The following is a 27,508-nucleotide window of genomic DNA, read 5'->3' as shown; positions in this document are numbered from 1 at the left end:
AATTTATAGAATAAAAGGCTCTATACCAGTGTTTCCCAACCAGGGTGCCTGCAGCTGTTGCAAAACTTCGGGCATGATGTAGATGTAGTTTTGCAACAGCTGTAGGTGCCCTGGCTGGAAAACACTGGTAGAGAGCCGCAGATTAGATCAGTGCTTAATGTTAAAAAAAAGTGGTCAGTCTTGGGTCAGAAGACTTCATATATACTACAGGATGACATCAGATCGCACCTGACAGCTGCCAAACCCCTCCCAGCTATATCTGTATACTGCTGCTATTTCTATGGGATAAGGATGTATAGTAGTTATTCACCTTCCCTCCAGCTCTATCTGTATGCTGCTGCTGTTATCCCTATGGGATCAGGACATATAGTAGTTTTTCCCCTCCAGCTCTATCTCTATGGGATCGGGATATATAGTAGATACACACCTCCCCTCCAGCTCTATCTGTGTACTGCTGCTGCTGCTGCTATCTCATTGGGATCAGGATATATAGTAGTTATAGTTATACACCTCCCCTCCAGCTCTATCTGTATACTGCTGCTATCTCTATGGGATCAGGATATATAGTACTCATACATCCCCCCCCCCTCCCCTCCAGCTCTATCTGTATACTGCTGCTATCTATGGAACCAGGATATATAGTTATACACCTTTCATCCAGCTCTGTCTGTATACTGCTGCTATCTCTATGGGATCAGGAAATATAGTAGTTATACACCTCCCCTCCAGCTCTATCTGTATACTGTTGCTGCTATCTCTATGGGATCTGGATATATAGTAGTTATACACCTCCCCTCCAGCTCTATCTGTATACTGCTGCTATCTCTATGGGATCAGGATATATAGTAGTTATACACCTCCCCTCCAGCTCTATCTGTATACTGTGGCTATCTCTATGGGATCAGGATATATAGTAGTTATACACCTCCCCTCCAGCTCTATCTGTATACTGTGGCTATCTCTATGGGATCAGGATATATAGTAGTTATATACCTCCCCTCCAGCTCTATCTGTATACTGCTGCTGCTATCTCTATGGGATCAGGATATATAGTAGTTATACACCTCCCCTCCAGCTCTATCTGTATACTGCTACTATTTATATGAGATCAGGATATATAGTAGTTATACACCTCCCCTCCAGCTCTATCTGTGTACTGCTGCTATCTCTATGGGATCAGGATATATAGTAGTTATACACCTCCCCTCCAGCTCTATCTGTGTACTGCTGCTATCTCTATGGGATCAGGATATATAGTAGTTATACACCTCCCCTCCAGCTCTATCTGTGTACTGCTGCTATCTCCATGGGATCAGGATATATAGTAGTTATACACCTCCCCTCCAGCTCTATCTGTGTACTGCTGCTATCTCTATGGGATCAGGATATATAGTAGTTATATACCTCCCCTCCAGCTCTATCTGTATACTGCTACTATTTCTATGAGATCAGGATATATAGTAGTTATACACCACCCCTCTATCTGTATACTACTACTATTTCTATGAGATCAGGATATATAGTAGTTATGCACCTCCCCTCCAGCTCTATCTGTATACTAGGGATCGACCGATTATCGGTATGGCCGATATTATCGGCCAATAATCACGATTTTGGGCATTATCGGTATTGGCAATTATCTTGCCGATAAGCCGATAATGCCCCGCCCCCACCGCACCCCCCTCGACCCGCCGCACCGCCGACCCACCGCACCGCGTCGCACCCCCCACCGTGATGCTAGGCGGTATACCGGTATGGATTTTTTCCCATACCGCTATACCGGTCGGGCCCCTTCCCCACCCTCCGAGTGAATAAAAAAATTAAACTTACCCGTAATGGGGGTGGTCCAGGCCATCCTTCCTTCATGTAGTGTCCGGGGGCGTTCCGGGTGGAGGGTGGTCCGGTCCGGTCCAGGCTGTCATTCTTCTCCGGCGGGCCTCTTCTCCACTCCGGGCAGGCTCCGGCCTAGTACGCTGCATAGACGCCGCTACGCCGTGACGTCAGGTGCGTCGCTGCACACGGGCATCACTGCGCAGCGACGTCTATGCAGCGTACTAGGCCGGAGCCTGCCCGGAGTGGAGAAGAGGCCCGCCGGACCACCCTCCACCCGGAACGCCCCCGGACACTACAGGAACGATGGATGGCCCGGAGCACCCTGACAGGTAGGGGGAGAGAAGCGGGTGGTGGCGGTGGCGGCCTATGGCCCCGCAAAAGCCACTGCAGATCATTGATTTAAAGCGCCCGCTTTAAATCAATGATCTGCAGCGGTGACGCAGGGGGTTAAATAGCCGATAACTTATACCGAAATATCGGTATAAGTTATCGGCTATCGGCCCTAAAAAAACGATATCGGTCGATCCCTACTGTATACTGCTACTATTTCTATGAGATCAGGATATATAGTAGTTATACACCACCCCTCTATCTGTATACTGCTACTATTTCCATGAGATCAGGATATATAGTAGTTATGCACCTCCCCTCCAGCTCTATCTGTATACTGCTACTATTTCTATGAGATCAGGATATATTGTAGTTATACACCTCCCCTCCAGCTCTATCTGTATACTGCTGCTGCAATCTCTATGAGATCAGGATATATAGTAGTTATACACCTCCCCTCCAGCTCTATCTGTATACTGCTGCTGCAATCTCTATGAGATCAGGATATATAGTAGTTATACACCTCCCCTCCAGCTTTATCTGTATACTGCTGCTATCTCTATGGGATCAGGATATATAGTAGTTATACACCTCCCCTCCAGCTCTATCTGTATACTGCTGCTATCTCTATGGGATCAGGATATATAGTAGTTATACACCTTCCCTGCAGCTCTATCTGTATACTGCTGCTGCAATCTCTATGAGATCAGGATATATAGTAGTTATACACCTCCCCTCCAGCTCTATCTGTATACTGCTGCTGCAATCTCTATGAGATCAGGATATATAGTAGTTATACACCTCCCCTCCAGCTCTATCTGTATACTGCTGCTGCTATCTCTATGAGATCAGGATATATAGTAGTTATACACCTCCCCTCCAGCTCTATCTGTATACTGCTGCTATCTCTATGAGATCAGGATATATAGTAGTTATACACCTCCCCTCCAGCTCTATCTGTATACTGCTGCTGCAATCTCTATGAGATCAGGATATATAGTAGTTATACACCTCCCCTCCAGCTCTATCTGTATACTGCTGCTGCAATCTCTATGAGATCAGGATATATAGTAGTTATACACCTCCCCTCCAGCTTTATCTGTATACTGCTGCTATCTCTATGGGATCAGGATATATAGTAGTTATACATCTCCCCTCCAGCTCTATCTGTATACTGCTGCTATCTCTATGGGATCAGGATATATAGTAGTTATACACCTTCCCTGCAGCTCTATCTGTATACTGCTGCTGCAATCTCTATGAGATCAGGATATATAGTAGTTATACACCTCCCCTCCAGCTCTATCTGTATACTGCTGCTGCAATCTCTATGAGATCAGGATATATAGTAGTTATATACCTCCCCTCCAGCTCTATCTGTATACTGCTGCTATCTCTATGAGATCAGGATATATAGTAGTTATACACCTCCCCTCCAGCTCTATCTGTATACTGCTGCTATCTCTATGAGATCAGGATATATAGTAGTTATACACCTCCCCTCCAGCTCTATCTGTATACTGCTGCTGCAATCTCTATGAGATCAGGATATATAGTAGTTATACACCTCCCCTCCAGCTCTATCTGTATACTGCTGCTATCTATATGAGATCAGGATATATAGTAGTTATACACCTCCCCTCCAGCTCTATCTGTATACTGCTGCTATCTCTATGAGATCAGGATATATAGTAGTTATACACCTCCCCTCCAGCTCTATCTGTATACTGCTGCTGCAATCTCTATGAGATCAGGATATATAGTAGTTATACACCTCCCCTCCAGCTCTATCTGTATACTGCTGCTGCAATCTCTATGAGATCAGGATATATAGTAGTTATACACCTCCTCTCCAGCTCTCTCTCAATGAGATCTGGATATATTGAGCGCTTCTTGAAGTCGGTTCTCCATTCAGTCCCTATGACGCTGTGTGTGGCGCAGTGCCCGTTCTCTCCCTCATCCTCGTGCCAGAGCTATTTATAGGAGATATTACTGGGCAGATGACAAGTGCCAACCGGGCATTAGCTTAAAAAAGAAAAATAAAAAAATAATAAACGACATTACCCTGCAAAAAAATACAAAAATAACCCGGGCTCCGAAATGTGATGAATCAAACCGCAGGCCTGCAGCCTTATAAATAAACAAACCCTACCTGATGGCTGATAACAGAGAACAATAGACTATATAGTCACCTATCTTACAGTCAGTCTCTATATACAGAGCAATGGCTGATAACAGAACAATAGACTATAGTCACCTATCTTACAGTCAGTCTCTATATACCCAGCAATGGCTGATAACAGAGAACAATAGACTATAGTCACCTATCTTACAGTCAGTCTCTATATACCCAGCAATGGCTGATAACAGAGAACAATAGACTATATAGTCACCTATCTTACAGTCAGTCTCTATATACCCAGCAATGGCTGATAACAGAGAACAATAGACTATATAGTCACCTATCTTACAGTCAGTCTCTATATACCCAGCAATGGCTGATAACAGAGAACAATAGACTATATAGTCACCTATCTTACAGTCAGTCTCTATATACCCAGCAATGGCTGATAACAGAGAACAATAGACTATATAGTCACCTATCTTACAGTCAGTCTCTATATACCCAGCAATGGCTGATAACAGAGAACAATAGACTATATAGTCACCTATCTTACAGTCAGTCTCTATATACCCAGCAATGGCTGATAACAGAGAACAATAGACTATATAGTCACCTATCTTACAGTCAGTCTCTATATACGCAGCAATGGCTGATAACAGAGAACAATAGACTATAGTCACCTATCTTACAGTCAGTCTCTATATACCCAGCAATGGCTGATAACAGAGAACAATAGACTATATAGTCACCTATCTTACAGTCAGTCTCTATATACCCAGCAATGGCTGATAACAGAGAACAATAGACTATATAGTCACCTATCTTACAGTCAGTCTCTATATACCCAGCAATGGCTGATAACAGAGAACAATAGACTATATAGTCACCTATCTTACAGTCAGTCTCTATATACAGAGCAATGGCTGATAACAGGGAACAATAGACTATATAGTCACCTATCTTACAGTCAGTCTCTATATACAGAGCAATGGCTGATAACAGAGAACAATAGACTATATAGTCACCTATCTTACAGTCAGTCTCTATATACCCAGCAATGGCTGATAACAGAGAACAATAGACTATATAGTCACCTATCTTACAGTCAGTCTCTATATACCCAGCAATGGCTGATAACAGGGAACAATAGACTATATAGTCACCTATCTTACAGTCAGTCTCTATATACAGAGCAATGGCTGATAACAGAGAACAATAGACTATATAGTCACCTATCTTACAGTCAGTCTCTATATACCCAGCAATGGCTGATAACAGAGAACAATAGACTATATAGTCACCTATCTTACAGTCAGTCTCTATATACAGAGCAATGGCTGATAACAGAGAACAATAGACTATATAGTCACCTATCTTACAGTCAGTCTCTATATACAGAGCAATGGCTGATAACAGAGAACAATAGACTATATAGTCACCTATCTTACAGTCAGTCTCTATATACAGAGCAATGGCTGATAACAGAGAACAATAGACTATATAGTCACCTATCTTACAGTCAGTCTCTATATACAGAGCAATGGCTGATAACAGGGAACAATAGACTATATAGTCACCTATCTTACAGTCAGTCTCTATATACAGAGCAATGGCTGATAACAGAGAACAATAGACTATAGTCACCTATCTTACAGTCAGTCTCTATATACAGAGCAATGGCTGATAACAGAGAACAATAGACTATATAGTCACCTATCTTACAGTCAGTCTCTATATATAGAGCAATGGCTGATAACAGAGAACAATAGACTATATAGTCACCTATCTTACAGTCAGTCTCTATATACCCAGCAATGGCTGATAACAGGGAACAATAGACTATATAGTCACCTATCTTACAGTCAGCCTCTATATACCCAGCAATGGCTGATAACAGGGAACAATAGACTATATAGTCACCTATCTTACAGTCAGTCTCTATATACAGAGCAATGGCTGATAACAGAGAACAATAGACTATATAGTCACCTATCTTACAGTCAGTCTCTATATACAGAGCAATGGCTGATAACAGAGAACAATAGACTATATAGTCACCTATCTTACAGTCAGTCTCTATATACAGAGCAATGGCTGATAACAGGGAACAATAGACTATATAGTCACCTATCTTACAGTCAGTCTCTATATACAGAGCAATGGCTGATAACAGGGAACAATAGACTATATAGTCACCTATCTTACAGTCAGTCTCTATATACCCAGCAATGGCTGATAACAGAGAACAATAGACTATATAGTCACCTATCTTACAGTCAGTCTCTATATACAGAGCAATGGCTGATAACAGGGAACAATAGACTATATAGTCCCCTATCTTACAGCCTCTATATACAGAGCAATGGCTGATAACAGGGAACAATAGACTATATAGTCACCTATCTTACAGTCAGTCTCTATATACCCAGCAATGGCTGATAACAGGGAACAATAGACTATATAGTCACCTATCTTACAGTCAGTCTCTATATACCCAGCAATGGCTGATAACAGAGAACAATAGACTATATAGTCACCTATCTTACAGTCAGTCTCTATATACCCAGCAATGGCTGATAACAGAGAACAATAGACTATATAGTCACCTATCTTACAGTCAGTCTCTATATACAGAGCAATGGCTGATAACAGAGAACAATAGACTATATAGTCACCTATCTTACAGTCAGTCTCTATATACAGAGCAATGGCTGATAACAGAGAACAATAGACTATATAGTCACCTATCTTACAGTCAGTCTCTATATACCCAGCAATGGCTGATAACAGAGAACAATAGACTATATAGTCACCTATCTTACAGTCAGTCTCTATATACAGAGCAATGGCTGATAACAGAGAACAATAGACTATATAGTCACCTATCTTACAGTCAGTCTCTATATACAGAGCAATGGCTGATAACAGGGAACAATAGACTATATAGTCACCTATCTTACAGTCAGTCTCTATATACCCAGCAATGGCTGATAACAGGGAACAATAGACTATATAGTCTCCTATCTTACAGTCAGCCTCTATATACCCAGCAATGGCTGATAACAGAGAACAATAGACTATATAGTCACCTATCTTACAGTCAGCCTCTATATACAGAGCAATGGCTGATAACAGAGAACAATAGACTATATAGTCACCTATCTTACAGTCAGTCTCTATATACCCAGCAATGGCTGATAACAGGGAACAATAGACTATATAGTCACCTATCTTACAGTCAGTCTCTATATACCCAGCAATGGCTGATAACAGAGAACAATAGACTATAGTCACCTATCTTACAGTCAGTCTCTATATACCCAGCAATGGCTGATAACAGAGAACAATAGACTATATAGTCACCTATCTTACAGTCAGTCTCTATATACAGAGCAATGGCTGATAACAGAGAACAATAGACTATATAGTCACCTATCTTACAGTCAGTCTCTATATACAGAGCAATGGCTGATAACAGAGAACAATAGACTATATAGTCACCTATCTTACAGGCAGTCTCTATATACCCAGCAATGGCTGATAACAGAGAACAATAGACTATATAGTCACCTATCTTACAGTCAGTCTCTATATACAGAGCAATGGCTGATAACAGAGAACAATAGACTATATAGTCACCTATCTTACAGTCAGTCTCTATATACCCAGCAATGGCTGATAACAGAGAACAATAGACTATAGTCACCTATCTTACAGTCAGTCTCTATATACCCAGCAATGGCTGATAACAGAGAACAATAGACTATATAGTCACCTATCTTACAGTCAGTCTCTATATACAGAGCAATGGCTGATAACAGAGAACAATAGACTATATAGTCACCTATCTTACAGTCAGTCTCTATATACCCAGCAATGGCTGATAACAGAGAACAATAGACTATATAGTCACCTATCTTACAGTCAGTCTCTATATATAGAGCAATGGCTGATAACAGGGAACAATAGACTATATAGTCACCTATCTTACAGTCAGTCTCTATATACCCAGCAATGGCTGATAACAGAGAACAATAGACTATATAGTCACCTATCTTACAGTCAGTCTCTATATACAGAGCAATGGCTGATAACAGAGAACAATAGACTATATAGTCACCTATCTTACAGTCAGTCTCTATATACCCAGCAATGGCTGATAACAGAGAACAATAGACTATATAGTCACCTATCTTACAGTCAGTCTCTATATACAGAGCAATGGCTGATAACAGAGAACAATAGACTATATAGTCACCTATCTTACAGTCAGTCTCTATATACCCAGCAATGGCTGATAACAGAGAACAATAGACTATATAGTCACCTATCTTACAGTCAGTCTCTATATACAGAGCAATGGCTGATAACAGAGAACAATAGACTATATAGTCAACTATCTTACAGTCAGTCTCTATATACCCAGCAATGGCTGATAACAGAGAACAATAGACTATATAGTCACCTATCTTACAGTCAGTCTCTATATACAGAGTAATGGCTGATAACAGGGAACAATAGACTATATAGTCACCTATCTTACAGTCAGACTCTATATACAGAGCAATGGCTGATAACAGAGAACAATAGACTATATAGTCACCTATCTTACAGTCAGTCTCTATATACCCAGCAATGGCTGATAACAGAGAACAATAGACTATATAGTCACCTATCTTACAGTCAGTCTCTATATACCCAGCAATGGCTGATAACAGAGAACAATAGACTATATAGTCACCTATCTTACAGTCAGTCTCTATATACCCAGCAATGGCTGATAACAGAGAACAATAGACTATATAGTCACCTATCTTACAGTCAGTCTCTATATACCCAGCAATGGCTGATAACAGAGAACAATAGACTATATAGTCACCTATCTTACAGTCAGACTCTATATACAGAGCAATGGCTGATAACAGAGAACAATAGACTATATAGTCACCTATCTTACAGTCAGTCTCTATATACCCAGCAATGGCTGATAACAGGGAACAATAGACTATATAGTCACCTATCTTACAGTCAGTCTCTATATACCCAGCAATGGCTGATAACAGAGAACAATAGACTATATAGTCACCTATCTTACAGTCAGTCTCTATATACCCAGCAATGGCTGATAACAGGGAACAATAGACTATATAGTCACCTATCTTACAGTCCGTCTCTATATACAGAGCAATGGCTGATAACAGAGAACAATAGACTATATAGTCACCTATCTTACAGTCAGTCTCTATATACAGAGCAATGGCTGATAACAGAGAACAATAGACTATAGTCACCTATCTTACAGTCAGTCTCTATATACAGAGCAATGGCTGATAACAGGGAACAATAGACTATAGTCACCTATCTTACAGTCAGTCTCTATATACCCAGCAATGGCTGATAACAGAGAACAATAGACTATATAGTCCCCTATCTTACAGTCAGTCTCTATATACCCAGCAATGGCTGATAACAGGGAACAATAGACTATATAGTCACCTATCTTACAGTCAGTCTCTATATACAGAGCAATGGCTGATAACAGGGAACAATAGACTATATAGTCACCTATCTTACAGTCAGCCTCTATATACCCAGCAATGGCTGATAACAGGGAACAATAGACTATATAGTCACCTATCTTACAGTCAGTCTCTATATACAGAGCAATGGCTGATAACAGGGAACAATAGACTATATAGTCACCTATCTTACAGTCAGTCTCTATATACAGAGCAATGGCTGATAACAGGGAACAATAGACTATATAGTCACCTATCTTACAGTCAGTCTCTATATACAGAGCAATGGCTGATAACAGGGAACAATAGACTATATAGTCACCTATCTTACAGTCAGCCTCTATATACCCAGCAATGGCTGATAACAGAGAACAATAGACTATATAGTCACCTATCTTACAGTCAGTCTCTATATACCCAGCAATGGCTGATAACAGAGAACAATAGACTATATAGTCACCTATCTTACAGTCAGTCTCTATATACCCAGCAATGGCTGATAACAGAGAACAATAGACTATATAGTCACCTATCTTACAGTCAGTCTCTATATACAGAGCAATGGCTGATAACAGAGAACAATAGTCTGTATTTATGTGCATTACAGTCATTGGGGGAGATTTATCAAATCCTGTCCAGTGGAAAAGTTGCCCTGTTGCCCATAGCAACCAACCAGATGACTACTTTCATTTTTAACAAGGCCTCTACGAAATGGAAGAAGCGATCTGATTGGTTGCTATGGGCAACACAGCAACTTTTCCTTTGCACAGGATTTGATAAATCTCCCCCATTGTCTCCTTAGCCTAAAATGGCTGTAGCTGACTGCATCCACTTGTCCTATAAAGCAGTGCTTCCCAACCAGCGTGCCTCCAGCTGTTCCAAAACTTCAACTCCCAGTATGCCCGGACAGCCGTTGGCTGTCCGGGCATGCTGGGAGTTGTAGTTTTGCAACAGCTGAAGCCACCCTGGTTGGGGAACCCTGTTCTAGGGACTGGTAGGGGGTCCCAATGTTTCGGAAACAATGCTCTAATGCTGGGAGAGGTAGTTTTGCAACAGCTGGAGGCACCCTGGTTGGGGAACCTTTCTAGGGACTGGTAGGGGGTCCCAATGGTTCGGAAACAATGCTGGGAGATGTAGTTTTGCAACAGCTGGAGGCACCCTGGTTGGGGATCCGTTCTAGGGACTGGTAGGGGGTCCCAATGGTTCAGAAACAATGCTGGGAGATGTAGTTTTGCAACAGCTGGAGGCACCCTGTTCTGGGAGTCCTGTTCTAGGGAATGGTAGGGGGTCCCAATGGTTCGGAAACAATGTGCCAATGCTGGGAGTTGTAGTTTTGTAACAGCTGAAGGCACCCTGTTCTGGGAGTCCTGTTCTAGGGACTGGTAGGGGGTCCCAATGGTTCGGAAACAATGTTTCAATGCTGGGAGTTGTAGTTTTGCAACAGCTGAAGCCACCCTGTTCTGGGAATCCTGTTCTAGGGAATGGTAGGGGGTCCCAATGGTTCGGAAACAATACTCCAATGCTGGGAGTTGTAGTTATGTAACAGCTGAAGGCACCCTGGTTGGGGAACTGTTATAGGGACTGGTAGGGGGTCCCAATGGTTCGGAAACAATGCTCCAATGCTGGGAGTTGTAGTTTTGCAACAGCTGGAGGCACCCTGGTTGGGAAGCTCTATTCCCTGCCCACAGAGACCTGTGAATGTAACGTCCCTAAACTACAACCCTCAGCGTGTAATGGAGGACACAATGGGTGAATCCTGCGTTGCGAGGACAATGAGGAATCTGTTTGCGTCTGGCGGTCGGCTCCGCATTAATGATTAAGCAGAGACATGTAGTACACGGCACCGGAGCTCCTGTAACCTGTTGTTGGTAACCGGATATAAACAGAGCAGCGCCGCTGTAGGCGACCCCCCCCCCCCCCACGTGTCATGGAACATTCCTGTGTCAAAGCCGCAGGCTACACACCACAGCTCCAGCTCTATCCCATAGACATTCTGTATCAATTCCTCAGGCTTGCTGTCAGTGAATGGAAATAATAAAGCTGCACGGCATCATAGGGCCCCGTTCACATTACGAAGATGGCAGGTGGATTCTGCTTACAGCAACCTCCCAACAGCCAAATACTGTAAGGAGCAACGGGGGGCAGGAAACTTGTAGCAGGACGCGGCTGCCCCCTCCATCTCCTGGCCACACGAACGATCGGTGGCCATTACAGGTACAGGGCTGGGGAACAGGCAGAATGACGCGGCCAGTTCCTCCCCCGTAAATAAAGCGCTCGGCCGCTGTCCCAAGAAAACCATCGAGGGGGTAGATGCAGAGGGTCTCCGGCAGCAGATAAGAGAACGCGGCCAGGACACTGCACCTGGCCACAGGTAAGAGCAGTAGGTGGGCTGGAGCGCTCGTAATGAGGCCACGGTCGGCCGCGTGGGACCAGAGACCCGCTGCCTGCAGCTGTAGGTCTCAGGTCATTCTTACAAAAATTCCGTGCCTGCCCGGAAATAAGGGTAGTAAACGGGTTTTTTGCGCCCCCACCTGGGAAGCGGATGGCCGCATGGGATTGGGGACCCGCTGCCCCAGAGACTGAAACAAAGGTAGCAGCAATAAGTCCCCGGCCGAATGAGAAGGAAACGCGGCCAGGGCAGTGTGTCTGGCCACAATATATGTGGACACGTGGGGCCTGAAGAGGGGGGAGGGCAGGCCCCCTGCACTGTCCCATCCAGAATGGCGCCGGAGGCCATGAGGGGTCCGGCCCAGCACAGCCACGTGAAATGGCGGCTGAGAAGCTGGGCACATCAGAGAAAGGGGACCCCCAGATGAGCAAGAGAGGGGGAGAGGGGGAAGGGGGGTTGTAGTACATACTCACCCACGGCTCCATCTTCTTATATTCACCCTGAAGTCTTCAGCCAGCTAAAAGCTTATCCCAATGTAGCCTGACCCGTAGGGTTCATTCACACTACAAAAATTCAGTGGAGTATTACCTTGCTGGATTTTCACAGTGGATCCGTGTTGTTCCAGCACGGAGCCGAAATTATCCAGATTCGGTGCTTGAGCGCCACTCCAAGGGAACAGAATAAAAGGGTTTATCCAGGAACATAAAAGAAAGCCTTAATACCATGCAAAAAAACAGCGCCACACATGTCCTCAGGCTGTGTGTGGTATTACAACTGGCCTCCATTCACTTCCATGTAACGGAGCTGCAATACTGTACACAACCTGAGGGCAGATGTGGTGCCGTTTAGCTTATTCTGGATAACCCCTTAAAACATGTTCCGGAATCCAATTCCACAACGGAGTTTCCAGAGTAGCAGAATCCCATTGGGATGAATGGTAGGCTGCTGCAAGCGGAACCTGCGTATTGTGAACGAGCCGTGTATCACAGCTGTCTTGAAATGAGCTGCACATCACATGACCAGAACTGACTTTAATTAAAAAGAGAAAAAAAGTGCGTGGAGCGTGGAGATTGGCAGATTCCCGTTTTAATGGTATAAAATCAGCAACACAGCGTCATATAACAATAGAAGTGAACATCTCCAACTTATATGTGGGGAATGATCCGGAGGAGGCGGGACACACCTGTGCCGGACCATTTAACCCTTGACATACCAAAAATAAATATAAAAATATATTTATTTATATTGGTGTGTTCAATTTTTGGCATGTCAAGAGTTAAATGGCACTGACCTGTGTTGCTGATTTTAGACCATTAAAACTTGACTCTGCAAATTTCCACGCTGGCACTTTTCTCTTTGTCTTGGATGTTGGTGTTGCCGCGCACCTGCCGTGCTGTGGACGGGACGCTTTGTTGGTGAGCTGATCTATCCCTTTGCTCTGCCTTTAAGTGGGCACTGTCACCAACATTTTTTTTTTGATATGTTGTAGTACTTATGGTACTACACCATATCTCTAATACAGTTGAATTTTTTATTAAAATGGTTTAATTTACATTTGAAAACCGGCCACTAGGGGTCTCCCTCCTATTGGCCGGCTGCAGGCTGGCATGACGTCACGCTTGAATTCGGACCATTGCCAGCCGGGCATCGGTCCTAATTCATTCTGCCTGCGCTCGCTCCCTGCCTGTCAATCAGACAGGCGGGAGCGAGCGCTGTGAAAGCCGGGGCTTGAGTGCATTGGCTCCCTAGCCTCGCGCCTGCCCCGCCGGCATGCTGTGCTGCTGCTTCTGTCTTGGACAGGGAGCTGTAAGGGATCGGGTAGCGCGGCCGTGAATTTATTGGGAGTTTTTTTGAGGCGGGCCGGGGGGCGATGGGGGGGGGGGGGGGATTTGTGCTGCGGCATACTGGGAGTTGTAGTGGTGAAACAGCTGGAGGCACCCTGTATATTTGAACTAAGGGCAGAAGTCGGCCCCCCAGCAGTGACATCACGCCTCCTGGGGAAGGCTGTCTGGTGATGAGCACACTATCAGGCAGACAAAGTTATTTCTAAGAAGGTAAAAAAAATAATAATAATAATAATTAAAGGCAGGAAGGGGGTTAGGGATAGATGGGCAATAGGCAGGGATAGAAAAAAAAATATATAGGATGGTGGGAGCTACTCTTTAATTAAAAAGGTATCAAAATGATGACAGCAAGCAGAGATCTAGAAAAACTAGGAGGAATCGAATCAAAGTACATTGGATTTTGTGTAGCATGTCGATATATATAAGAATAACCTAACTGAAGTTCAGATCACGCCTAGTGTCAGCAAAACTACAACTCCCAGCATGCCTGGACAGCCATTGGCTGTCCAGGCATGCTGGGAGTTGTAGTTTTGCAACAGCTGGAGGCGCACTGGTTTGGAAACACACGGACAAGCGATGACGGGCGCTGACCTCTCTGCAGATTGGCGATGGCCTCGTCGTAGTTCTCCATCTCCATCTGGCACTGCCCCAGGAAGAAGTGCGCCTTCACGGACTGGCAGTCCAGCTCCAGGGCGTGCTTACAGTCTGCCAACGCCTTGTCCAGCTGCTGCATCTTCAGGTAGCACAGGGCCCGGTTAGTGTAGTACACTGCGATGGAAGGGTTCCGAGTCTGACGGGGTGGGAAAAAATTATAATAATTATAAATAGATAAAAGACGTTATCACAGCAGAACAGAGTATTTCAGAAGCAGAGATTACTGATTTAAAGGAGAACTGTAGTGCAATATAACTTATCCCCCTATCTGAAGGATAGACTATAAGTTATATTGCACTACAGTTCTCCTTAAAGGGGTACTCCACTGAAAAACATTTTTTTTTTTTTTTTTTAAATCAACTGGTGCCAGAAAGTTAAACAGAATTGAAAATTACTTATATTAAAAAATCTTTATCCTTCCAGTACTTTTTAGCAGCTGTATGCTACAGAGGAAATTCTTTTCTTTTCAATTTTTTTGTCTGACCACAGTTAGGATAGGGGATAAGTTTTTCAGCACTGGATATCTCCTTTTAATAAGTTTAAAAAAAGGTCATCTTCTGACCCCTATAACTTTTTTTTTATTTTTACGCATACGGGGCGGTATGAGGGCTCATATTTTGCGCCGTGATCCGAAGTTTTTATCCGTACCATTTTTGTTGTGACCTTATTTTCTGATCGGTTTTTATAAATTTTTTTATGGTCTAAAAGGTGAACAAAAATACGCTATTTTGGATTTTTTTGCGCATATGCCATTGACCGTGCGGTTTAATTAACAATATATTTTTATAGTTTGGACATTTACGCACGCGGCGATACCACATATGTTTATTTAAAAAAAATTCTTACACAGTTTTTTTTTTTTTTTTTTTTTAAATGGGAAAAGAGGGGTGATTCAGACTTATTAGGGAAGGGGTTAAAACACATTTATTAATTTTTTTTTTAACACTTTTTTTGCAATGTTATAGCTCCCATAGGGGGCGATAACATGCATTATACTGATTGCAGACACTGATCAATGCTATGCCATAGCATAGCATTGATCTGCGTTATCTGCGCTTGATTGCTCAAGCCTGGATCTCAGGCTTGGAGCAATCAAACGCCGATCGGACAGTGTGGAGCCAGGTAGGGAGCCTCCCGCTGTCCTCTCTGCTGTTCGGGACACCGCGATTTCACCGCGGCGGTCCTGAACAGCTCCGCTGAGCTAACCGGCAGCATATTCTCCCGTTTTAGACGTTGCGATCAAATTTGATCACAGTGTCTAAAAGGGCTAATACCGGACATCAGCCGGATCGGCAACGTCCGGTATTAACCGCGACCCGGCCTTGGCCGGCTCCCGATCTGTGAAGCGCGCTCAGAAGCTGAGCGCGCTTCACAGATCGGGAGCCGGCCAAGGAAGGTAAATATGCAGAAAACAAGAAGCTGACCTATACTGTTAACGGGAGCAGCGGACCCCCATTTCATTCTATGGCTGAAAGGAGTCACCTACTTACTCCATTCGGGATGTGTGCGCCATTTCAAAAGCGCAACAGCCCCTATCATGAGTGCGCATAACACAGCGCATATGTCCCGAACGGAGTCACTAGGAGTGACGGCAGCAGAAGTGAAGGGGGTGCGCTGCTCCTGTTAACAGATACGATTAAAACGGGGGCTAAAACATAGTGTGTTCCCACCCGAAATGTCACAGACTGACAGATATACAGGTGAAACCCAAAAAATTACAATATCGTGGAAAGTTCATTTATTTCAGTAATGAAACTAATATATGAGAGAGACTCATTACATGCAAAGCAAAACAGATCAAGTCGTGATTTGTCATAATTGTGATGATTACGGTTACAGCTCATGAAAACCCCAAATCCACAATATATGATATGATTTGGGGAGCCCTCTCATCTGCTGGAGCTGGTCCACTGTGCTTCATTAAAGGGGTGCCAGAAAATTAAAAAGGTTTGTAAATTACTTCTATTTAAAAATGTTAATCCTTCCAGTACTTATTAGCAGCTGTGTGCTACAGAGGAAATTCTATTCTTTTTTAATTTCTTTTTTGTGTTGTCCACAGTGCTCTCTGCTGACACCTCTGTCCGTATCAGGAACTGTCCAGAGCAGGATATGTTTGCTATGGGGATTTACTCCTGCTCTGGACAGTTCCTGACGTGGACAGAGGTGTCAGCAGAGAGCACTGTGGTCAGACAGAAAGGAAATTCAAAAAGAAAAGAAAATAACTTCCTCTGGAGCATACAGCAGCTGATAAGTACTGGAAAGATTAAGATTTTTTAATAGAAGTCATTTACAAATGTGGTTAACTTTCTGGCACCAGTTGATTTAAAAGAAAATGTTTTCCAGGGGAGTACCCCTTTAATGAAATACGATTAACTTTTGCGCGATATTCTAATTTTTCGAGTTTCACCTGTATATAGTGAAGATTCTCAGCAGCGCAGAGGGGGAGATTTATCAATAGATGTGCAAAGGAAAAGTTGCCCATAGCAACCAATCAGATCGCTTCTTTCATTTTGCAGAGGCATTGTTAAAAATGAAAGAAGCGATCTGATTGGTTGCTATGGGCAACTTTTCCACTAGACAGGTTTTGATAAATCTCCCCCAGAGTATTTCAGGAGATGGATGGATGGATATGATGATGGATGGATGAGGATGGATGGATGAGGATGGATGGATGAGGATGGATGGATGGATGGATGAGGATGGATGGATGAGGATGGATGGATGGATGAGGATGGATGGGGATGGATGAGGATGGATGGGGATGGATGAGGATGGATGAGGATGGATGATGAGGATGGATGATGAGGATGGATGATGAGGATGGATGATGAGGATGGATGATGAGGATGGATGATGAGGATGGATGATGAGGATGGATGATGAGGATGGATGATGAGGATGGATGATGAGGATGGATGATGAGGATGGATGATGAGGATGGATGATGAGGATGGATGATGAGGATGGATGATGAGGATGGATGATGAGGATGGATGATGAGGATGGATGATGAGGATGGATGATGAGGATGGATGATGAGGATGGATGATTGATGGTGATGAGGATGGATGATGAGGATGGATGATTGATGGTGATGAGGATGGATGATGAGGATGGATGATGAGGATGGATGATGAGGATGGATGATGAGGATGGATGATGAGGATGGATGATGAGGATGGATGATTGATGGTGATGAGGATGGATGGATATGATGATAATGGATGAGGATGGATGGGGGGATGGATGGTGATGGACATGATGATGGATGGATGACGGATGGTGACGGATGGATGACGGATGGTGACGGATGGTGACGGATGGTGACGGATGGGAATGGATGGTGACGGATGGGAATGGATGGTGACGATGATGAGGATGGATGATGATGAGGATGGATGATGATGAGGATGGATGATGATGAGGATGGATGATGAGGAGGATGGATGATGATGATGAGGAGGATGGATGATGATGAGGAGGATGGATGATGATGAGGAGGATGGATGATGATGAGGAGGATGGATGATGATGAGGATGGATGATGATGAGGATGGATGATGATGAGGATGGATGAGAATGGATGTATGATGAGGATGGATATGATGATAATGGATGGGAATGAATGGATGGATGATGGATGGATGGATGAGGATGGATGGATGGATGGGGATGGATGAGGATGGATATGATGATAATGGATGAGGATGGATGGATGGATGATGAGGATGGATATGATGAGAATGGATGATGAGGATGGAACGATGATGAGAATGGATGATGAGGATGGATAAGGATTGATGATGATGATGTGGAGGGCCAGGTTGTACATGACCCGGCAGCGTTATGGTGTGAGGAGGGGAAGAAAGAAAGACTGACAGGTATAGACTGAAGAAACAAGGTCCCCGCAGCACAGAGCATTTCAGGAGAAAAGAATAATGATCGACTGTGTCATAAAGGAAGGAAATGGGTCCTCTCAGGTCCTATTTCAGGAGAGAAGAGAAGTGATCTATTGGTCTCCAAACACTCAATCCGTTACCTTACGCTACTACAGTGGTCTCCAAACTGCAGACCTCCAGCTGTTGCAAAACTACAACTCCCAGCATGCCCGGACAGCCAGAGGTAATGGATTGAGCATCATATAAATACATGAAATGGATCCTCTCAGCTGCAGAGTGTTTCTGGAGAGTGACAGGGACCTGCCCACTTGTGTCAAGGTTAGGCGGCATTCACACCACGTTTTTTGCTGTACAGTTCCCGTATACAGTTTCAAGTTAAAACCCGTACGGAACTGTATAAAAAACCGTATGCATTGACTTAACATTGTAAAACGTATGTCAAACGCATCATCCGGTTTAGTTTGTTTTGTGTCCTGTACGGTTTTGTCCGTTTATTTTTACCAGTACCCAACACTGTAGTCTACCATGTTTTTTGGTCCGGGTGATAAACCGTATTTCTAACATGAGAGTCATTGGGAACCGTACAGAACTGTATGTGCATACGGTTACATGCAGTTTTCACCATACGGTTTTTGACTCTGCAGTTTTTTTTCTTGGAATTTCAATCAAACAAGTTAAACTTTATTCAAAATGGAGTGAAAAGGTAAAAATATATAAATTTGTCTCGTAAAAACGATGCAACCGGACATCATTTTTCAAACCGTATACGAGTTGAAATTTGTACACACGTTTTGAGACAGTTTAGTCCGGTTTTGAGGAATTAGTTTTTCATCAAAAACCTGATATGGGAACTGTATTGCAAAAACGTGGTGTGAATGCAGCCTTAGTGAAGAATGACAGGAGGTCTCACAGCAGCACAGAGTATTTTAGGAGACGGGTTGATGTGCGGATACTCACAATGGCTTTGCTGTAGCAGGAGATGGCTTCTTGATATTTACGGGCCACAAACAGCCGGTTGCCCTGCTCCTTCAGCTCCTGGGCGCTGACGCTTTTTTCCGGGCTACCACCGATGCCTCCCTGGCCGATGGTGACCCCAGAAGGGCGACCTCCGCCGCTGCTGCTCTCTTCCTTCCCCTTCATTCCGGGGCCTCCGGGGGTCACCCCTCCAAACCTCGGGATGCTCGGTGTCACCCCCAATTTCACAGCTGAGACGGGACCCCTAGATCTGGAGGGGACCCCTTTGTATTGGTAACAGGAGGTGTCGCAGCTCAGGCTCCTCCTCTCAAGGAGTTAGGGTGGGGGGGAGAAAAGTCTCAAAATACTTAGAAAAAAAACCCAAAAAACTCAAAAGTCACTGGAGACAAGTTATACAGGGAAAAAAAAAAAGAGCAGCTACAACCTGCCACGGGGGGCGCTATTCCTCATAATACTGCCTGTGTCGGCAGTGAAGGGAGGGACACAATTAACCCTTTGTGTGCTGAATGTCAATGCACTAGCATATTAGCGCCAAGAAACCCGCATAAGATCCCGCACCCTATATATCTCAGGATAGGACCCTATTCACTGTATAGCAGAGGAGATTACTCTATATAAGAGCCCTATACACTGCAAATTAGAGAGAATTATATACACCATATATTACAGAGTAGGACCCTATGAACTGTGTATTAGAGGATGGGGCCCTATACACTGTGCATTAGGAGTGTAGCACCCTATACTCTGTATATTAGAGGGTAGGACCCTATACACTGTATATTAGAGGGGAGGACCCTATACACTGTATATTAGAGGGTTGGACCCTATACACTGTATATTAGAGGGAAGGACCCTATACACTGTATATTAGAGGGTTGGACCCTATACACTGTATATTAGAGGGGAGGACCCTATACACTGTATATTAGAGGGGAGGACCCTATACACTGTATATTAGAGGGTAGGCCCCTATACACTGTATATTAGAGGGTAGGCCCCTATACACTGTATATTAGAGGGGAGGACCCTATACACTGTATATTAGAGGGGAGGACCCTATACACTGTATATTAGAGGGGAGGACCCTATACACTGTATATTAGAGGGGAGGACCCTATATTAAAGGCCTATACACAGTATGTTAGATGATAGGACTCTATACACTGTATATTAGAGGGTAACACACTATATAAGAGCCCTGTACAAGGTATATCAGAGGGTAGGGCACAGTATACTGCCCCCTGTCACATTTAGCAGGTATAAGCCCTCCTGACCTCTAAGTACCCCCACTATATCAGGGCCTCCCAACACGACACTCCCGGGAAGGACCTCCAGCACTGACTCAACTCCGGTCCGGACAGCCCAGGAGCCCCAGGAACCTACACCAGAAGTCTCCAACCGGAACTTCCGGCCCGTCCAGCGACCCAGGAGACGGCTGACAGAGCAGTCTTGAAGGATTCCCGTGATTGTCCCCGGTAGATCACGCTGTCTTCTACGGCTGCAGCCATATTGTCGTAGAGCAAAAACTACAACAGACCGTACGTGAACAGCCCACTCAAAAATGGCCGCCGAGAGCGGCGACAAAACTGTCAGCACTGTTGGACCTCTAGCGGTTAGAGCAACTTCGCGCTTGATTAGTCAGATTTCTAAACAGGCAACCCCTTCGGCCAATCAGATACTTGTTGGCGTGGAACGCAAATCTAAGGTGGAACGCAACCATGTGACACTGAGCCGGTGAGCGGGAGATCAGCGGGGTGAGCACATAAGAAGATTTCCAGTTTTGTGCAATGCAAAGTTTTGCAAATTTCTACTATATTTTGCATGTTACTTCTGTACCGTTTTGCAAGACCTCTGCTTGCTGTCAGTGAATAGGGGAAAAAAAATGTTCTCATGCTCAGAAGCCAAAAACTTGCCCATACTTCTCACAGCTGCGGATTTGTTACACAGTTGCATGTGTTGCAAAACTACAACTCCCTTTGGCTGTCTGGGCATGCTGGGAGTTGTAGTTTTGCAACCATGGTTGAGAAGCACTAAGAAAACGTGGTAGCTAAGTTATTCAAGAAGGTCATAGAACAAGATTAAAGGGGTACACCGGAGAAAAAAACAAGTTTTCAAATCAACTGGTGCCAGAAAGTTAAACAGATTTGTAAATTACTTCTATATAAAAAACAAATTTTTATCCTTTCAGTACTTATTAGCTGCTGTATGCTCCGCAGGAAGTTGTGTAGTTCTTTCCAATCTGACCACAGTGCTCTCTGCTGACACCTCTGTCCGTGTCAGGAACTTTCCGGAGCAGGAGAGGTTTGTTATGAGGATTTGTTCTGGGTCCGGACAGTTCCTGACATGGACAGAGATGTCAGCAGAGAGCACTGTGGTCAGACAGGAAAGATCTACACAACTTCCTGTGGAGCATACAGCATCTGATATGTCCTGAAGCATAGCACGTAAGATGTCCAGAATGTTCAGAACTCCGGCATTGGGCGTCTCTGTTTGTTATGTCAAGTCACGCCCCCTCCATTCATGTCTATGGGAGGGGGGCGTGACGGCTGTGTACTTCCGCTCCATTGCCGTCACGCCCCTCCCATAGACAAAAATGGAGGGGGCGTGGCTCAACGTCATGAACACAGAAGCCAGATGCAGGCGTTCTGAACTTACAGTGCATAGTGAAAGTATTCGGCCCCCTTGAAATTTTCGACCTTTTGCCGCATTTCAGTCTGCAAACATAAAGATATAAAACTGGAATTTTTTGTGAAGAATCAACAACAAGTGGGACACAATCATGAAGTGGAACGAAATTTATTGGATATTTCAAACTTTGTTAACAAATAGTAGGTCTCTATCAGTTTTGCACATCGAGAGATTTAAATTTTTGCCCATTCCTCCTTGCAGAACAGCTGGAGCTCAGTGAGGTTGGATGGAGAGTGTTTGTGAACAGCTGGAGCTCAGTGAGGTTGGATGGAGAGCGTTTGTGAACAGCTGGAGCTCAGTGAGGTTGGATGGAGAGCGTTTGTGAACAGCTGGAGCTCAGTGAGGTTGGATGGAGAGTGTTTGTGAACAGCTGGAGCTCAGTGAGGTTGGATGGAGAGCGTTTGTGAACAGCTGGAGCTCAGTGAGGTTGGATGGAGAGCGTTTGTGAACAGCTGGAGCTCAGTGAGGTTGGATGGAGAGCGTTTGTGAACAGCTGGAGCTCAGTGAGGTTGGGTGGAGAGCGTTTGTGAACAGCTGGAGCTCAGTGAGGTTGGATGGAGAGTGTTTGTGAACAGCCGGAGCTCAGTGAGGTTGGATGGAGAGCGTTTGTGAACAGCTGGAGCTCAGTGAGGTTGGATGGAGAGCGTTTGTGAACAGCAGTTTTCAGTTCTTTCCACAGATTCTCCATTGGATTCAGGTCTGGGCTGGGACTTGGCCATTCTAACACCTGGATATGTTTATTTGTGAACCATTCCATTGTAGACTTTGCTTTATGTTTTGGATCATTGTCTTGTTGGAAGACAAATCTCCGTCCCAGTCTCAGGTCTTTTGCAGACTCCATCAGGTTTTCTTCCAGAATGGTCCTGTATTTGGCTGCATCCATCTTCCCTTTCCCTGCTGAAGAAAAGCCCAAACCATGATGCTGCCCCCACCATGTGTGACAGTGGGGGATGGTGTGTTCAGGGGGATGAGCTGTGTTGCTTTTACACCAAACATAAAGTTTTGCATTGTTGCCATTGTGTAGTTCTTTCCAATCTGACCACAGTGCTCTCTGCTGACACCTCTGTCCGTGTCAGGAACTTTCCGGAGCAGGAGAGGTTTGCTATGAGGATTTGCTCCGGATCTGGATGGTTCCTGACATGCCCCATCCTTTTGGATTGGGGATAGTTTAGGGGCGGAGTACCCGTTTAAGAACATGAAGGTGTCGGGACGGATCACACAGGGTAATACGTTCTTTTCGGAATTCTTGCAGATTTTGGCTTTCCCAGGAAAAATGGCTTCCACATCCAGCTTTTTCCAGTGCAGCGATCCAAAAAAGTGGAAGCGGCTCTCTGAGGTGTACTGGGAGGTGGTGGCCGAAAAAGGAGCCAAGAAGAAACAACTGATGGAGCTGGACAAATGGTGAGGGTCAGGCGGCCATCTTGTGGGCTGTGTCATAGGTTAGACACATGGAGGGAGATTTATCAAAACTTGTGCAGAGAAAAAGCTGACCAGTTACCAATAGCAACCAATCAGATCGCTTCTTTCATTTTTGAAAAGGCCTCTGCCATATGAAAGGAGCGATCTGATTGGTTGCTATTGGTAACTGGTCAGCTTTTTCTCTGCACAAGTTTTGATAAATCTCCCCTATGGCCTATAGATCAGTCTAATATTGCTCCCTGTTATCAGCCATTTTAGCCTGAGCTCTTAAGGGGGAAATCTTTTATATATAGATATATATCATTTTATTTCTTTTTTTTTTATCAACTGGTGCCAGAAAGTTAAACAGATTTGTAAATTATTTCTATAAAAAAAAAAAATCTTAATCCTCCCAGTACTTATTAGCTGCTGAATACTAGAGGAAATTCTTTTCTTTTTGGAACACAGAGCTCTCTGCTGACACCTCTGTCCATTTTAAGAACTGTCCAGAGTAGGAGAAAATCCCCATAGCAAACATATGCTGCTCTGGACAGTTCCTAAAATGGACAGAGGTGTCAGCAGAGAGCACTGTGCTCGTGATGTCAGCAGAGAGCTCTGTGTTCCAAAAAGAAAATAATTTCCTCTGTAGTATTCAGCAGCTAAGTACTGGAAGGATTAAGGTTTTTTTAATAGAAGTAATTTACAAATCTGTTTCACTTTCTGGCACCAGTTGATTTAAAAAAAATAATAAGTTTTCCACCGGAGTACCACTTTAAGATCGGGAGGAAACGTGATTTATTTCTCTCCAATAATACCAGGTATCAGGAGGAGCTGCCCGCAAAGATGGCCGCTCAGTCACACAAGTCACTGACACTGGAGGAGCTGGGGAGACTCATGGAGTGGAAACTCATGGTGAGTGATTACTGCGGAATGGGCTTCATTTTTTTAAAGAAGTGTGTGTTCCTGGGAAAGCTGGGTGACTGCCAGTATGGGTGCTCTTACTGAAGTTGTCACTTGGCTTGCCTGTTCTCCTGAATGGCAGATCTACCTCTTATAGTATAGAAATATCACCACAGATCTGCCATTCAGTAGTCTAGGAGTGTGTTCCCCTATCACCCAGCCTTCCTGAACTCCTGAACGGCAGATCTCCCTTTTATAGTAGAAAAATATCACTACAGATCTGCTATTCAGTAGTCTAGGAGTGTGTTCCCCTATCACCCAGCCTTCCTGATCTCCTGAATGGCAGATCTCCCTTTTATAGTAGAAAAATATCACTACAGATCTGCTATTCAGTAGTCTAGGAGTGTGTTTCCCTATCACCCAGCCTTCCTGATCTCCTGAATGGCAGAACTGTCTTTGTTAATAGAGGACTATCACAGCAGATCTGCCATTCTGGTAGTCTAGGTGTGTTCTCATATCACTCACCTTTCCTGGGCTCCTGATCTGCTTTGATCTTCAGCAATGTATCCCAAAGTCGTAAATTGCTGCATGGCTGGCCAGGGGTTTCCATTCAGGAGCCTGGAAAAGCTGAGTGATAACCCCTATGGGAGGGCTATTTCAGGGGAGTTCACCTTTAAAGGGTTACTCTACTGCCCCAGCACTTGGAACATTTTGTTTCCAATGCTGGATGCAGGCTGCGGGGGGTTGTGACATCACAGCCACGCCCCCTCAATGCAAGTCTATGGGAGGGGGTGTGGCATCCTCCACACCCCCTCCCATAAACTTGCATTGAGGGGGCGTGGTGTGATGGCACAAGAGGCTTGGACGTGACTTCACGACACCCCTGCAGCTTGCACCCAGCATTGCTCGGGCTGTGGAGTACCCCTTTAAAATAGAATAATTAAAATCTTATTTTTACTGGGCAGAGAGGAAAGTTCCGTCCGCGCCTGAAGCAGATGGTGGCATCTAACCCGGCGGGGACAGTGGAGAGTTGTACCAGGAAAGCGTTTCAGCTTCTCCCTGATGTATCTGCCGCCATCGATGAGCTGTGCCAGCTGAAGGGCATTGGGCCAGCCACGGCTTCAGGTGGGTATGAACCTCTACTTATACTGGTTCATCCCCAATAGGAGCGATGGTGACATTAACCATTTAAAGGGGTATTCCACGAAAAACTTTTTTTTTCTATATCATCTGGCTCCAGAAAGTTAAACAGATTTGTAAATTACTTCTATTAAAAAAATCTTAATCCTTCCAATAATTATCAGCTGCTGAAGTTGAGTTGTTCTTTTCTGTCTGGCAACAGTGCTCTCTGCTGACATCTCTGTCTGTCTCGGGAACTGCACAGAGTAGAATAGGTTTGCTATGGGGATTTGCTTCTACCCTGGACAGTTCCCGAGACACGTGTCATCAGAGAGCACTTAGACAGAAAAGAACAACTCAACTTCAGCAGCTCATAAGTAATGAAAGGATTAAGATTTTTTTTTAATAGAAGTAATTTACAGATCTGTTTCAATTTCTGGAGCCAGTTGATATATATATATATATATATATATATATAAGTTTTTTCCCAGATAACCCCTTTAATAGCTTGGCTCAATAGTGATAAGTTCATGGCTCCTATCCTGTCTTCTTCCCATCCAGCGGTCCTAGCGGCTGGGGCTCCAGAGTTGGCGGCTTTCATGGCAGATGAATCCGTGGAGAGTGTGCCCGGGCTCAGTCCTATACAGTATAACGTGAAGCACTATCTGAGGTATCTGGAAGAGATACAGCTCAAGTCTGACGCCCTAAACAAAGGTAAAAAGGAGGGAGCAGGACCTGCAGTGTAAAGCAAGGTGCTGGACTCAGGATCAGTACAGGATAAGTAATGTAATGTATGTACACAGTGACCTCACCAGCAGAATAGTGAGTACAGCTCTGGAGTATAATACAGGATATAACTCAGGATCAGTAGAGGATAAGTAATGTAATGTATGTACACAGTGACCTCACCAGCAGAATAGTGAGTACAGCTCTGGAGTATAATACAGGATATAACTCAGGATCAGTAGAGGATAAGTAATGTAATGTATGTACACAGTGACCTCACCAGCAGAATAGTGAGTACAGCTCTGGAGTATAATACAGGATATAACTCAGGATCAGTAGAGGATATGTAATGTATGTACACAGTGACCTCACCAGCAGAATAGTGAGTGCAGCTCTGGAGTATAATACAGGATATAACTCAGGATCAGTTAATTACAAGTAATGTAATTTCTCACTACCAAGAATGCGACAATGTGTTTTGCAGCCTCAGAGGAGAAGTGGACACCTCACCGCGTGGAGCTTTGTCTTTGGACTTGGAATGTAGCCCAAAAACTGTGCCCAAAACTTCTGGAGTTTTTGGAAGATGAGGAAGAAAGACCCTTCAAGAAACTTAAGACCAAGCAGTGAGACTTGGCCAAGATGGAGGACAACAATGTCCATCACTGACTATCAATATGTCTGCTTTTTTCTGAGTAACTGGACGCCATAAGCTCCGTCATGTACAGCATGTTGATTTTATTAAGTCCTTTTTGAAGCCATCATACAATCTTTCTGATATATATATATATATATATATAAAAGAAAAAAAAATTGCGACACAATCTCCGTCATTATTCATAGAAAATAAAGGGGCTCATCCCTGCTCCTGACTCCTTCAGCTGCGGCGGGTATAGGGTTTTGGCACTTAAGATGTGTGTCAAGGGTTAACTGCAGAGAGACCGTTTCTATGGCGATACAATGTGTCACCTTGTATCGCTGTTTAACAACCAGGGTGCCTCCAGGTGTTGCAAAACTACAACTCCCAGCATGCCCGGACAGCCTTTGGCTGTCCGGGCATGCTGGGAGTTGTAGTTTTGCAACATCTGGAGGCACCCTTGTTGGGAAACACT

General features: G+C 44.2%; 2 protein-coding genes across 6 annotated transcripts in view; one reads left to right on the top strand and one right to left on the bottom strand.

The window, feature by feature from the left end:
- Positions 1-21,152, bottom strand: part of STUB1 (STIP1 homology and U-box containing protein 1) — a 34,511-nt gene extending 13,359 nt beyond the window's left edge. For both annotated transcript variants that reach the window (XR_008847299.1, XM_056536559.1), the window contains exons 1-2: positions 19,551-21,152; positions 14,632-14,830 (exon numbers count right to left, since the gene is read on the bottom strand). Coding sequence is in view for 1 of the 2 variants with exons in the window: in XM_056536559.1 (XP_056392534.1) it covers positions 14,632-14,830; positions 19,551-19,733 (382 nt within the window). In the remaining variant the exon portion in view is untranslated. The remainder of the gene's footprint in view (positions 1-14,631; positions 14,831-19,550) is intronic.
- A 72-nt stretch (positions 21,153-21,224) lies between these two features.
- LOC130285226 (uncharacterized) lies at positions 21,225-27,184 on the top strand. Of its 4 annotated transcripts, none has more exons than XM_056536563.1 (6): positions 21,225-21,322; positions 23,509-23,657; positions 24,473-24,566; positions 25,520-25,679; positions 26,235-26,387; positions 26,884-27,184. In XM_056536563.1, the coding sequence occupies exons 2-6, from the start codon at positions 23,530-23,532 to the stop codon at positions 27,024-27,026; spliced, it is 678 nt and encodes a 225-aa protein (XP_056392538.1). In that variant the 5' UTR covers positions 21,225-21,322; positions 23,509-23,529; the 3' UTR covers positions 27,027-27,184. The 4 variants fall into 4 exon arrangements, with proteins under 4 accessions (XP_056392538.1, XP_056392537.1, XP_056392536.1 ...); XM_056536562.1 differs by lacking the exon at positions 21,225-21,322 and adding an exon at positions 21,371-21,391; XM_056536561.1 differs by lacking the exon at positions 21,225-21,322 and adding an exon at positions 21,375-21,428.
- The last annotated feature ends 324 nt before the right edge of the window (positions 27,185-27,508 follow it).

The sequence above is a fragment of the Hyla sarda genome, chromosome 8 (assembly GCF_029499605.1).
Source record: "Hyla sarda isolate aHylSar1 chromosome 8, aHylSar1.hap1, whole genome shotgun sequence".
NCBI lineage: Eukaryota > Metazoa > Chordata > Amphibia > Anura > Hylidae > Hyla > Hyla sarda.
The sequence above is the reverse complement of the archived record's forward strand: the minus strand, read 5'-3'. Positions and strand labels throughout refer to the sequence as shown.